At 55.5% G+C, this 12,488-nt stretch overlaps 1 protein-coding gene across 1 annotated transcript in view; it reads right to left on the bottom strand.

Annotated features, from left to right (window-relative positions):
* Nucleotide 1: 1 nt before the first annotated feature.
* The window catches only part of DOCK4 (dedicator of cytokinesis 4), a gene marked incomplete at its 3' end in the record, with an annotated part of 102,802 nt that continues 90,315 nt past the window's right edge, over nt 2-12,488 (bottom strand). The window contains exons 44-53 of the mRNA XM_015559687.1: nt 11,475-11,558; nt 10,584-10,703; nt 9,888-10,009; nt 9,216-9,336; nt 8,015-8,096; nt 7,751-7,860; nt 6,895-6,967; nt 5,031-5,144; nt 2,650-2,711; nt 2-247 (exon numbers count right to left, since the gene is read on the bottom strand). Coding sequence (XP_015415173.1) covers nt 2-247; nt 2,650-2,711; nt 5,031-5,144; nt 6,895-6,967; nt 7,751-7,860; nt 8,015-8,096; nt 9,216-9,336; nt 9,888-10,009; nt 10,584-10,703; nt 11,475-11,558 — 1,134 coding nt within the window. The remainder of the gene's footprint in view (nt 248-2,649; nt 2,712-5,030; nt 5,145-6,894; nt 6,968-7,750; nt 7,861-8,014; nt 8,097-9,215; nt 9,337-9,887; nt 10,010-10,583; nt 10,704-11,474; nt 11,559-12,488) is intronic.

Genomic DNA, 12,488 nt, shown 5'->3' with positions numbered 1-12,488 from the left:
TGTAGGGCGGGGGCGTCTTGCTGTCCCTGCGCGCGGGCTCCTCGGGGGCGCTGTAGCCGGACCCCGACCCGGGCGCGGGCGCCGATGGCTCGTTCACCGGGTTCTCGAAGCCCGAGATTTCCGACGCGCTGCACCGGCTGAGCGAGGAGATGCCGCTGCTGCAGCTGCCCGACAGCACCGGCGAGTTGGAGAGCAGCCCGGACGAGTGGTACTCCACCGGGGAGGGCGTGAAGGACTGCCCGGGGCCCTGCAGGCAAAACGGGCGGAGAGACAGGGGAGCCAGGGGCACACAGAGCGAGTCACCCCCTGCGAGGGGCGGGGTCACACCCTCAGGTGCACGCCCCACTGACTGTGGGCAGGGAAGCCCTAACCCAGCACCGCAGATGGGGTGTCTTTGGAGACGGGGCCTTTACAGCGCGAGCTCCCTTAAAAGGAAGCCCCGGGGTGAGCCCACATCTAATCTGACCTTTGTCTTTAGAAGAGGAGGAAACGGACCACCCCACAAGGCGCAAGCACCCAGAGAGAAGACCCCGGGGAGACGCCAGGAAAGGGGCCTGGGAAGACCACGCCTGGCAATGCCGTGATTTCCAGAGCAGCAGGAGGATAAGTTCTGTGGATTAAACCAGATTTCTGGCATTTCATAAAGAACTGCAAGTTCTAGCAACAATAGCTCAGTGTCTCATAACTTCTTGAAGCTGAGCAGGGGCTGCTCCTGGCCAAAGGGGATACAGTCTTTCCTTTGCCACAGTCCCCACCCGACCACAACATGCTCCCGACTCCCTCTCTGGTTCATGTCAGCTGGCAGCCCCTGCATCGGCACGTGCTTACTTTTTAAGTTCCATTTAACAAAGAAAAATCAACCAAAGAAATGAGTTCGCGTGTCACCTCTGACACGCGTGCCATAGGTTGGCCATCACTGCGACCCCACTGTGACCACGTGGCCACAGAGACGGGCAGTGAGGACGGATGCAGGTCTGCTGCACAGCACTATCCACTCAGCTATTTCAACATTTCCATCCCTTTGTCCTTTTTGTTCTGCTCCCACCCCATCATTCTCTAAGACTTAGAGTCTTATTACTACTCGGCAAAATCAAGGGAAGGTGCAGGTACTGGTCCGTAGCGCCGTGTGGGAGGGAGCGTGAGGCGGGTGGGAAGCTGTGGAAACACCACGGCCGCGTCGCTTTCCCTCCCGTCACACCGAGACCACAGTCCCGGCTGCAGAGCAGGCACAGGCCGGGGCTTTCTCGGGGCCGCTATGGTGGAGACGACAAACCAGCAGGAAACTGGCTCTGTCGGAAACGTGGGCAACGTGAACGACGTCACGCTTCTTTGCGATTTCCTCCCTCTTTTTGGTTTCCTGTTTCAGGTTCTCGGTTTCTATGAGCAGCTGCTGCTCAGACGGCTAAGGACCTGTTTTCCTTCGACGTTACATAGAAACCTCTCCCCCTCGAAAGGGACAGGGGGCATGTAGGTCCCCGTCACTCGGGGATGAAATCATTCTTTCCACTGCAGGTGCCTCCAGGCAGCAGCTCTGGGCACCACGCCCACACGGACTGGCAGGCCTTGCCTCAGCCCGACACCGTTGGACATCTACCCTTGGACGGCTACCCGTGACCTCCCCGCGGGACTGTGTCTGCTCAGAGATGTCCAATAGCCCGTGTCTACAGACCCGGACAAACGTCTGATCTTTAAAGCTTTAAAAAGTCATTGCACTGCCTGGCTTTTCATTAATGTATTCGAAAGTCTTGGTAGAAAATAGGTATAGAGCCTGGCCAGCGAGGCTCAATGGTTGAGCATCAGCCTACGAACCAGGAAGTCAGGGTTCAATTCCCGGTCAGGGCACATGCCCGTGCTGCGGGCTCGATCCCCAGCGTGGGGCATGCAGGAGGCGGCCAATCGATGATTCTCATCATTGATGTCTCTACCTCTCTCTCTTCTCTCTGAGGTCAATACAAACATATTTTTTTTAAAAATAAAATAGGAAAAGAGAAACTAGGTTCGGCTGTGTCAGAGTGGATGAGGCTGATGAGAAGGCAAAAGGCCCAGAACACTATTTCGGACACTCTGACCCTGATGTCGATTCAAGGTGGTGTGGTTTTAATGCCTCTTAAACCAGGGCAGGCCGAACCTGTCCTAGGACAGTGGTTGGCAAACTCATTAGTCAACAGAGCCAAATATCATCAGTACTTCTTCAAAATGGACTTGCCCAGGCTGAAAACTGACTTCTGCGCATGGACCACGACGTTTCAATCGCACTGTACGTGCACCACATGTGGTATTTTGTGGAAGAGCCACACTCAAGGGGCCAAAGAGCCGCACGTGGCTCGCGAGCCGCAGTTTGCCGACCATGGTCCTAGGAGGTGACACTGGGACCATATTTTTTTCCTAATTGGGCGTCTCTCTCCAGGCGGCACACCCTCACCGGCACCATTTGCGAGTGAGGAGGCTAATAACCTGAACACGGGCTGCGTGAGCGGAGGCGGCACCCCCAGGGGAAAGCCCAGGGCCGCTCCCGCCCGCCTTCCTCGCGCTGCCCCCCACTTCTCTGCCCACTCCGTGCAAATGAAAGCCCTGCTAACGGACCAGGGGGCTCCTCAGGGGGGAGGGAACACGGGGCCCATCCCAGGCTCAGTTAAACGAGAGCCGTACCTTCAACGGAGACCGCCCGGCAGGTGAGGGGGAGACCGGCGCCGTGTGTCTCGCAGGCGAAGCTGTAAAGAGAGAGAGTTTCAATTCAGAAACACCGGGTGGGTGACCCCCGGGCATGCCCTCTGCGTGTGCAAACCCTCAGGTGGCCCTGGGCAGGAGGACCTGGGCAGGAGGACCTGGGCAGGGGCGTAAGTCACCCAAGGTTGGCAGCGTCCGGACTGGGAGGGGAGTGAAAAGCCACAGCCGAGCAGGATGCCTGAGCCTCAGTGGCAGGGCCCCAGAGGGCCCATCGTCCCTTCCATCTCCCCAAAGCCCAGAGGCCTGTGGGTGTGGGGGGCCGGGAGCCGTCTCCACAGACGCTGCTGGCTTGGGCCTGAGTGGCAAAGGGAAGCCCAGGGCACTGGGCAGCACAGACTGACTAGGCCCCGAGGCACACGGACTCCAGCCTCTGACTGGTCGCCCCCACCCCCCACTGTGAACCGCAGAAACCCTTGGCCACGACCACTAGCCCCCTAATGCCTGTACTCCTGTCCCCCTTGGTCCCCGGGATGGAGGATGGGGGTGGGGGAGGGGGCGGTGCCCTAGATTTCATCATCGGGGCAGACAGGCGTGTTCCTCCCGCCCACTGGCCCAGCCCCATGTTGGACCCGGCACGTGGATGGATGAACTGCTCTGTGCAGAGAGCAGACGCCTCTCCTAATTCCACCAAGTCGGGGTTCATGAGCTTGGGGTTTACTGCTCTGTGGTGAGCTGCCCATGCCGGCCCCCCCGCCCCCCTCCCCACCGGCTGTCATGGGAGGTTGATAACTCACAGGAAACCACAGAGAGGCTGAAGTGGAGACAGACAGTCCAGACACCCCCCACCCCGCCCCCACAGAGAGCACAGATGAGGACAGAGGACAGACCAGGAGGATCTGTGCGGAAGGGAGGCAGCCCGCCACGCTACCCTGCAGAGGTCAGTCACCCGTGTGCGCGGGGCCTCTCCTGGCTCGGTGTGCAGTGACCCCTCCTGCGCACCTGCCCGCTCAGGCTCAGAGCCGCTGCTCAGGAAGGCATTCTCGCACGGAGCCTACGCCAGCCCCGCTGGGGCCCTTGCCTACAGGTTTGAATGGGCCTGGGAGCCGAACCGCCCCCAGCTGACAGCTGCTGAAATGCTTTCCAAGTTCCCACCTGCAGCCACACAACCAGGTTTAACGGCAGAACACGTCACCTGGGGCCGAGTCCTCACCGGGGGGCCGCAGTGACACTGGTGCCCTGCACAGCTGAGCCCAGTGGCTCCTGCTCTGCTAAAAGCTCTCACGGCCTTTCAAACCCTGCTGGTGGAGTTTAGCTATGGCAACGACAGAAAACCGGGCAGCAGAGAATTTTATTTGAAAAAGAAAGGCTGCCCGGCCGGCGTGGCTCAGTGGGTAAGCGTCGACCTGTGAGCCAGGAGATCACGGTTTCATTCCCAGGCGGGGCACGTGCCCAGGTTGTGGCTCAATCCCCAGTAGGGGGCGTGCAGGAGGCAGCCGATCAATGATTCTCTCTCATCATTGGTGTTTCTCTCTCTCTCCCTCTCCCTTCCTCTCTGAAATCAATAAAAAAAGTGTAGATAATTAAGTGCATAAAAAGAAAGTTGCTTTCCTCTTCTCAGTAAACAAAAAAAGATCCTAAAATGCAGCACATGAAACGGGTCCTCCAGGGAAGCCCACAGGGGCAATGGCATCGTATTTCCTCTACCAGAGGCGGGGTGCGTGCATAGTTTCAGAACTACTCTCGACCTGCGTTAAGTGTTGGGACGACTGTGCCCAGCACCAGGGTAGGGGAGCTGGCAGAGCGGGTCAGCCCTCTCAGTGACACCCCCCGTGGAGGTCACTGAGCAAAGGGCTTGTTCAGGAGGACCGGGGCCCTGTTCCTGCTGTCACCTCACAGGCAGCTTCCCCCACCATTACTGTCAGGGTTCTTGAACTCAGGCCTTCGAGAAATGATCGAATACGGCCCGCTCTGGGCAGCACACAGCGTGGCACGGGGGGAGTTGTCCCCAGCCGCCCATCAGAGTTAGGGTCCGTCAGTGCCTGTTTCGGGGCCGCCTATGGCCTTGGCATCAGCTCCACACGGGAGGGGAGGAGGCAGCGCGCCAGCCGAGGCTGCCGCGGAGGAGGGGCTAGGAGGGCAGTGTCAGCCGCAGCATGCAGAGCAGGCGCTCCCGTCAGAGCCCACGGGCAACGCAGTGTAGCAGGAGTCCCGCAGAGAGAGGGACAGCGCCCACGCATTAGGCAGTGACGGAGGCCCCCCGCGCCAGGACCACCCCCTGCCTTTCTCTGCGCAATCCGCAGCGGGAGCAGTCAGCGCAGTGGTTATTGCAGAGAAGCGACTATGCGCACGCGTCATATACCCACCCGTCAGTGCGGGTCGCGGAGGGACAGGGGGCGAGAGGAGCCTCCCACTCTCCGCCATGCTCCTGGCCTCCTTTCCACTGTCCAGGCTCCAGCTGCTAGGGGTGGGGTTCACAGCTGGAAGGGAACGACAGAGCTAAAGCACTCCGCCCTTTGGACCCGGGACCTTAAAGAATCAGTTACCCAGAATGAAAGAAACCAACTGGATTTCAGCACACCACACGCGCACACACACACACACACACACACACGCACGCACACATGCACATGCACACACATGCGCACACACACACATGCACGCGCACACCCACACACGCGCACATGCACACACACAGGAAAGCTGCTAAGGCCGGGCCCTTTCTCTGCCTGCCTCCCTCACCGTGAGAGCTGACGTTTAACTCGGTGAGACCGGGTCTGTGTACTGCACTCACAGTCACACGTAGCGCAGAGCCTTGATAGAACTACAAACCTGTTCAGGTGCGAGGGCAGACAAAGAATGCAACCACTAGATGACTTCAAAACTGCCCTTCGCAGGGACTTGTGGATGCGTGGCACTCAAAAGGGGGAAGGCGGCGACAAATGCTGGCAGGATCACGGGGAAGGGACAGCCTACCACACCGCCTGCGGACCGGACCCACTCTGGGAAGAGGGCCCCAGCTCCCGAAATCAATGCACTCTACTGAGGCACGTCCTACAGAGGACTCCGACTGGGCTGGCATCTTCCTCTTTTCTCGTTGGCCTGCTGCGCGCTTCAGCGAGATGCAGAAATATGGAGCCACCCTGACAGGAGGCGGCTAGAGGCAAGGGTTATAAATAGCGCTGTGCTGCAGTTTCCAGGCAGGCCTTGGAGGGCCCCCGGCTTGCTCCCTGCGCAGGCACTGCCCCCTGGTGGTCGTGGCTAGGATGCCAACATTTTGCCACGTGCATTTAATGGGATGCAATGACGGCTCTTGAAAACCTTTCCTCGGTTCCGTTCCAGTTTGCTTTGTGGTTTCCTTTGGCAGCAGGATTTCCGAGGAAAAGGCCGTATCCCTACATTCTTCAGACAGAGATCAACATCTGACTTGTAAGATGAAAGCCACATTTTTGTTCTAAAATACTAGGAACTGGGGCTGCGGTCTCACCAATGTGACCTCCCGAGGACAGGCTGGATGTCACTGTACGGATACTCCACGACAACACAGCCCAGCTCTTAATGAGGGTGATTCCAGGGCACTTTTCAGGGACGTTTCCTTAGTGACTCCTGACTGGGGCTGGTGGGACCACTGGGCTCTGCGAGGCTGGCCTGAGAGAAGCCAGTGGGGGCCTGGCTCCCCAGCCCCGCACCCTGGAAGTCCCCCACTATGCTGCACAGACTGATACTAATGGGCTGCTCGCTGCAATGCATGTGTCTGCTTCTCCTTTTGTGTGGCTCTGAGGCAGAGGGCACTCCGTTACACACTGGACTGCAACTCAACAGTACCCGAGTCACCACACACGACACGCGCTGGCAGAGGAGCTGTGTGAGGGCCAGGGGGAGGTGGGGGGGTGGGGTGGCAGGGACTTCTCTGGGAAAGTGTGCGTCCCTGTGCGGAGCATGCAGCCTCATGGGCCTCTCCGTCGCAGGAAGGCAGGGCTGGCCTCGGGGACTCACGGAAAAGCCACTTCCCAGAGGAGTCCCTAACTGGCTCAGGCTCTGCTGTTAAACCGACAGAAAGACAGCGTTCAAAGACCGCATCGTGAGGGACTGCCTTTGTTTATCCCCTACAGGGCACCTGGGTCCTGATCCTCCAGACCCGAGACATGCCTTCCACACGGACACGTGGAGACGAGCAGTGAGGACAGACAGGCCCACGCACAGTCCAGGGCTGACGCTGCTGCCGCCTACCTTTCTCAGGTGCGGACAGGTTTGGGTCGCTGCGCGGCATGGCTCCGTCTCCAATGTGATTGAACAGCAGCCTCTGGAAGGCACAAGGATCTGTGGTTATGGGGTGACAGGCTGACTTGGGGGACCTTCTAGAAAATGAGAGGATGATCTTGTTATGGAAACTTTTTGTTCAGAACAATATTTTGTATGATATCGGAGGTCCCTAGGAACAGAATTAATTATATGTAAGGGGGAAAAGGGAAGAGCCCTAGGCTTCGACAAAGAGAACACAGTGTTTCAAAAGTTGGGCTTAGATTTTAAATAAAAATGGTAAACAACTTTTCACAATAAAATGTAGGAAAAAACAAATGGTAAGTAGCAGATAGGCTGTGCTGCTCTATAGAGGTACAAGTGCTGCCCTGGCCGGGCTGCTCAGCTGGGTAGCGCACCCTCCCAATACACCAAGGTTGCGGGTTCGCTCCCCAGTCAGGGCACATACAAGAATCAACCAATCAATGTATCAATAAGTGGAACAACAAATCAATGTCTCTTTCTCTCTCTCTCCTTTTCCCTTCCTCTCTCTGAACTTAATAAAAACATATTTAAAGAAGAAAAGAAACGCAGAGTCAGATCCGAGAGGGGACCATGCCTCGCCTCCCTCTCCGCTTTTCTCTCAGGCAACAGCCATGTGTCTGCTGAGGAAGTGGCTGGGCAGAAAGTCCCTCCGACCGGCGCAGACCCGGTCCCTGGCCCCTGCAGGCGGGATGCGCCATCTAACGCAGCCCACGGGTTGCCTCTGGCAGCCACCGTGTTTCTTCGGGGACATGTGAGCCATTCCAGACCCTCCCTTGTTCGAGGGTCCCGGCCGGAGGGTTACCTGCGAAGGCTCCACAGGTGTGGGGTAGATGGCGCTGCACGGCCGCTCCCGCGGCGACAGGCAGGCGTTCTCTCGGGAATGTTTGTGTTTGTCGGACAAGAGAGGAGAAGCTGGAAGAGAGGAAGGATGGTCAGTGAGGGGGCGCCACCGTCTGCAGCTGGGAGCTGAGTGCCGTGGCTGTGGCCACAGATCGGGACACGGAAACCCCGGCTCCCAGGCCTGGGTGGCTCCCGGGCCCCTCAGCCCACCGCACCCGGCGCTGACCTCTGGCACTCGATGGGGCAGAGCTGGTCACGTTGGGCGAGGCGGAGTGGGTGGAACTCAGGCTTGAGGTAGACGGGCTTGGCTGTAACACAGGGGAGCGGTATCACGGGCTGCTCAGGCTGCGCCACACCGACACGTCCAAAGCAAAGTCACCCATGTGTTCTTTTCAAATTAACAGCAAAGAAAAGGCCATTTTGACGCATAGAAAAATCAGACTGACTCGGACTGATAGGAAGACCTGTCTGAATTAATCCAGAATTTGGGCCGTGTCTGGTGTGGCTTGGCTGGGGGTCGTCCTGTGCACTAAAAGGTCGCTGGTTCGATTCCCAGTCAGGGCACATGCCCAGGCTGTGGCTCGATCTGGGACAGGGGGCGCGCAGGAAGCATCAATGTTTTGCTCTCACTCTCATATTTTGCTCTCTCTCCCTCTCCCTTCCCCTTTCTCTAAAAATCAATTTTAAAAAATATTTTCTAAAAGAAAAGAACTTGAGATTTTGACTCCTGCCCAAGGCAGGCATTCATGCTGGCCAGCTATCTGTGTGGCTGGGGACCACTGGCAGGCCACCTGACTAAGACAGCAGGACACCGGCCACGTAAGCAGGCGAGTGCTTCTAAGAGGCAGAGAATCCATCTTCCCACTTCCTCCAAAAATGTGTTCAAAGCATGTATTTGGCGATATGAATGGAGCCTTTTCTTCAAGGACAGTGGAGAGGAAGTTCAGCTTAGTCTGACAGGGCTGTTATAGATGCCACATTAGTGGTGCCTAAATAAAATTTTTTGCTGCAAGAGCTACACTAACTCTAAAATCCCTAAAACTATATTTTTTTCTTTGGCAAAAAGACTCTTTATTGCAGAAATTTTCGGACATACCTAAGGAAGAGATTTTATAATGGACCCGTAAACAACGTATCCTTACAGGGGAAAGGCCAGTTAGAGATGCTGAGAGGTGGCCATGCGGAGCCCGGACCAGAGGGGCTCAGAGCTGACTGGGCGCGCCTGGCTCTCCCTCGCCCGTCCCTGCCTCTGACAGTGAGTGGGGCTGGACCAGCCCTGCAGACCCCAGAGACCAGGCCAGCGTTTCCAGGTTGCCCTCCAGTCCCGGTCTCGTCGCAGGCTCTGCCCAGCAGCACTGCCCAGAGGAGGCAGGCCTGGGACGGAGGCGGAAATGCGTGACAGGAAAGACAGAACGCGAGTCCCGCACCTGCATGTTGAAGACCTCGTCGGAGCTCTCCGACTGCCCCGTGATGTTGCTGACTTCAGCAGAGGCCTGTGAGGACAGCGACGACGAAGAGTACCGGTTGATGGCCGGGTAACTTAGCGGGCTGGTGGGGGGGCGAAGGGCGGGGGGGGAGAAACGGTTGTTAACTCAGTCTTTGAACTGTGCTTTATCCCACGCTGGCCTGGTGTTAAACCAAAGGGGAAAATATCCACCCTAGACTGGCCAGTGTGGCTCAGTAGTTGAGCGTCAACCCATGAACCGAGAGGTCCCCGGTTTGATTCCCAGTCAGGGCACATGCCCAGGTGGCGGGCTTGATCCCCAGTGTGGGGAGTGCAGGAGGCAGCCGATCAATGATTCTCTCTCATCACTGATGTTTCTATGCCTTCCCCTCTCTAAAATCAACAAAAACATTAAAAAATATATCCACCCTTTTTGGCGTCTCCTGTTTGCCTTGATCTAGTCATATGTTTGCGTGTATTTATTCCTCATGCTGTGGATGGCTCACCAGTAGCAGATGCCTGCAGCTGCCTCGCGGGTTAATGATTTCATTAAGAAGTAGCGGATTTGACAAACTGTGCAAGAAGGAGCCGACCATTCCAGGTCATTGTGCGGGGGCGGGTGCCAAAGTGTACGAGAACCAAGAATAGGACTCACCTGCGCCTGGGGATTACCCGGGAACCGTCTGGGCTCATGGAGGCGGGCGCCGAGTTCCGGCACACACGAGGGCTTCCGTTAGGAAAGTGGACTGGGCTGGCTTGTATACAAGCGGAGAACTCCTAAGAGTAATGCAGAAAACCCTTCAGAAGAGGAACCGTGTGGGCAAAATAACCTATGCGCTATTTCAATATATTAGATATGCGTGCTGAGTATCCTGAAATCTTTACATAGGGCTAGTATGGTAGGTTTCAGTATTATTAAGCTTTCTTTTTTTAAAAAAAAATGTTTTTATTGATTTCAGAGAGGAAGGGAGAAGGAAAAAGAGATAGAAACATCAATGATGAGAGAGAATCATTGATCAGCTGCCTCCTGCACACCCCACACTGGGGAATGAGCCCACAACCCAAGCATGTGCCCTGACGGGGAATCGAACCCTGACCTCCTGGTTCATAGGTTGACACTCAACCACTGAGCCACACTAGCCAGGCTTATTAAGCTTTCTCTCGCTTACTTTCATTTTCCTAAAAGCTGGGCATGGCCAAAAGATGGCGATGCAGTGTTAATATCCGAGGACTCCCGGCCAGATGGTGCAGTTTGGTAGAAGCACCACAAGATGTCACCACTGACCACCGCCTCGGCTCTCTAAGAACAGCTAAAGGTGAGAGTGCTGGGGCATGGACACTGTGGACCTACCTGTATCCCTAGACTCGACTTCATCATGAAGAACTGGTCCACCAGCTTCTTGTGGAGGGGTCGCATGTCCTGAGGTACAAACTTCTCATGCACGACCAAGCCAAAGTCCAGAATCTGTGCCTGGAGAAACACACACGGATAGAGTCCGCATGGACGCGTCACTCCACGGCGTGCCCCCTGAGGTCAAGCACCGTCCCCACACGCCTGCATGCATTGGCGCTCATTCCTCTCGACCCAGCAGGACAGGAGCAGTCCCTAAGGCGCAGGCAGGGACACGGAGGCTCAGACCGTCCTGCGAGCAGAGGACACGATGGGGATCCAGACTGTGGTCCCTGATTCCAAAGACTCGAAGTTCCTGCCACCCCACGTGTCCTAGATTTCTAATAACCTTAGAAGCAGTTACGTGTCCCTTTGGCTCCTCAGGCGCTTCCCCAGATGGGACGGGGCTGCCCCCTGTTGGCAGGATAGGGCGCTGTTCCCTGAGGGATCTCTTTTCTGGGGAGCACCCCTCTTTTCCACGTTGCTCTTCTCTCTCCCCTCAGGTTCTTCTGCGCCCATCCACTGCCCCCAGACTTCAAAATCCATCAAGGAGGAAGCACGCAGCGCACAGGGATTCTACGCTAACTGCTATGCTTCTTGTTTTTGTTAAAGTTTATTCTGTTCACTCAGAGCGCATCCAGGAACCGCTCCTGATGTAAACCAAGGTTTCCCGCCACGAGGATCCCCAAAGAGAGGAACGTAAACCTTCCAGTTTCCTTTGTTCAACTATCAACTGCTTCATTCCTTTGAGTGGAGTAGCAGCTGTCATTTGTCCCTTGCAGCCCTGGTCTGGCCACGCCCCTCCTCAGCCCAGCCACGCCCCTTCTCGGCCCAGCCACGCCTCTGCCTTACCTGCTCAAGCATCAGCTCTCGTAACCGGGCAATTTTCTCTCCGTCTTCAGGGTGACTTAAGATATACTCCTTGACAAAGAATGCCTGGGGAGAGGAGGAATAATCAGTGCACTTCGGGAGGGTTACAAAGGAAGGGAGAGACCTGTTGTTTTGAATGCCCTGGTCCTTTTAAAGAAACAGCACTGAGGTGAACAGACACCACTGTATGCCCTGCTTGGGAGCAGGTGAGGGGATGCCTAGTGTGGGCAGCTGGTCAGCATGGAGATATAAGGAACGGACCATCCGAGGAAGGTCAGAGATTGTGTAAGTATTTTTGATAAAACAAACCAATAGCAAAGCCAAATGAATAAGCTTATGGCATCACACTCTTAAATCAGTTGCCTTAGGTTCAGTGTGACCAAGGCGCTGGCTTCCGCTTCAAGCGATTGTGCCTTCCTGTTGAGAACTAAGAGGGCAGGTACCCAGTCGACTTAAGGCATCTTCTAGACAAGATCGCACTTCTCTCTGCATGAGCCTCCTTGCTCAGGGCAATGATTTTAGGTAGACATCTGTTAAACATGCCCTCGCAACTTTTATTCGTCCAAGAACACACACTTTTATCCTCAAAGTACCACACGGGGACATGGAGGGATCATGCCTCACAAATGGTGTGCTTGCTCTGCCTAACAGCAGCCTCCGTGCCAACAGCAGCCCGTGCTAGCAGGCTGACATGCGTGCATATTTTGAACAAAGATTCCCGAAACCTTGAGAAATCACCTCTGAAAATTTTCAAACAATCCTTAAACCTCACCTCCTTTTAAAAAAAAATTTATATATACACTAGTGGCCCAGTGCATGGGTTCTAGCACATTGAAAGGAAATTAGTTAAAAGAAATATATTAATATCACTATTCACCCTTTCTCTATAATAGAAGTGTCAGAGATTAAAGAAAATCAGTAAAATGTATATGAAAATAATATATAAATTGATTAATAAACAATAACATAACAACAGACATATAAAACAACACAAAT

Source organism: Myotis davidii, unplaced genomic scaffold (genome assembly GCF_000327345.1).
Source record: "Myotis davidii unplaced genomic scaffold, ASM32734v1 scaffold573, whole genome shotgun sequence".
NCBI classification, from domain to species: Eukaryota; Metazoa; Chordata; class Mammalia; order Chiroptera; family Vespertilionidae; genus Myotis; species Myotis davidii.
Note: the sequence above shows the minus strand (reverse complement) of the source record. Positions and strands in the feature narration are given on the sequence as shown.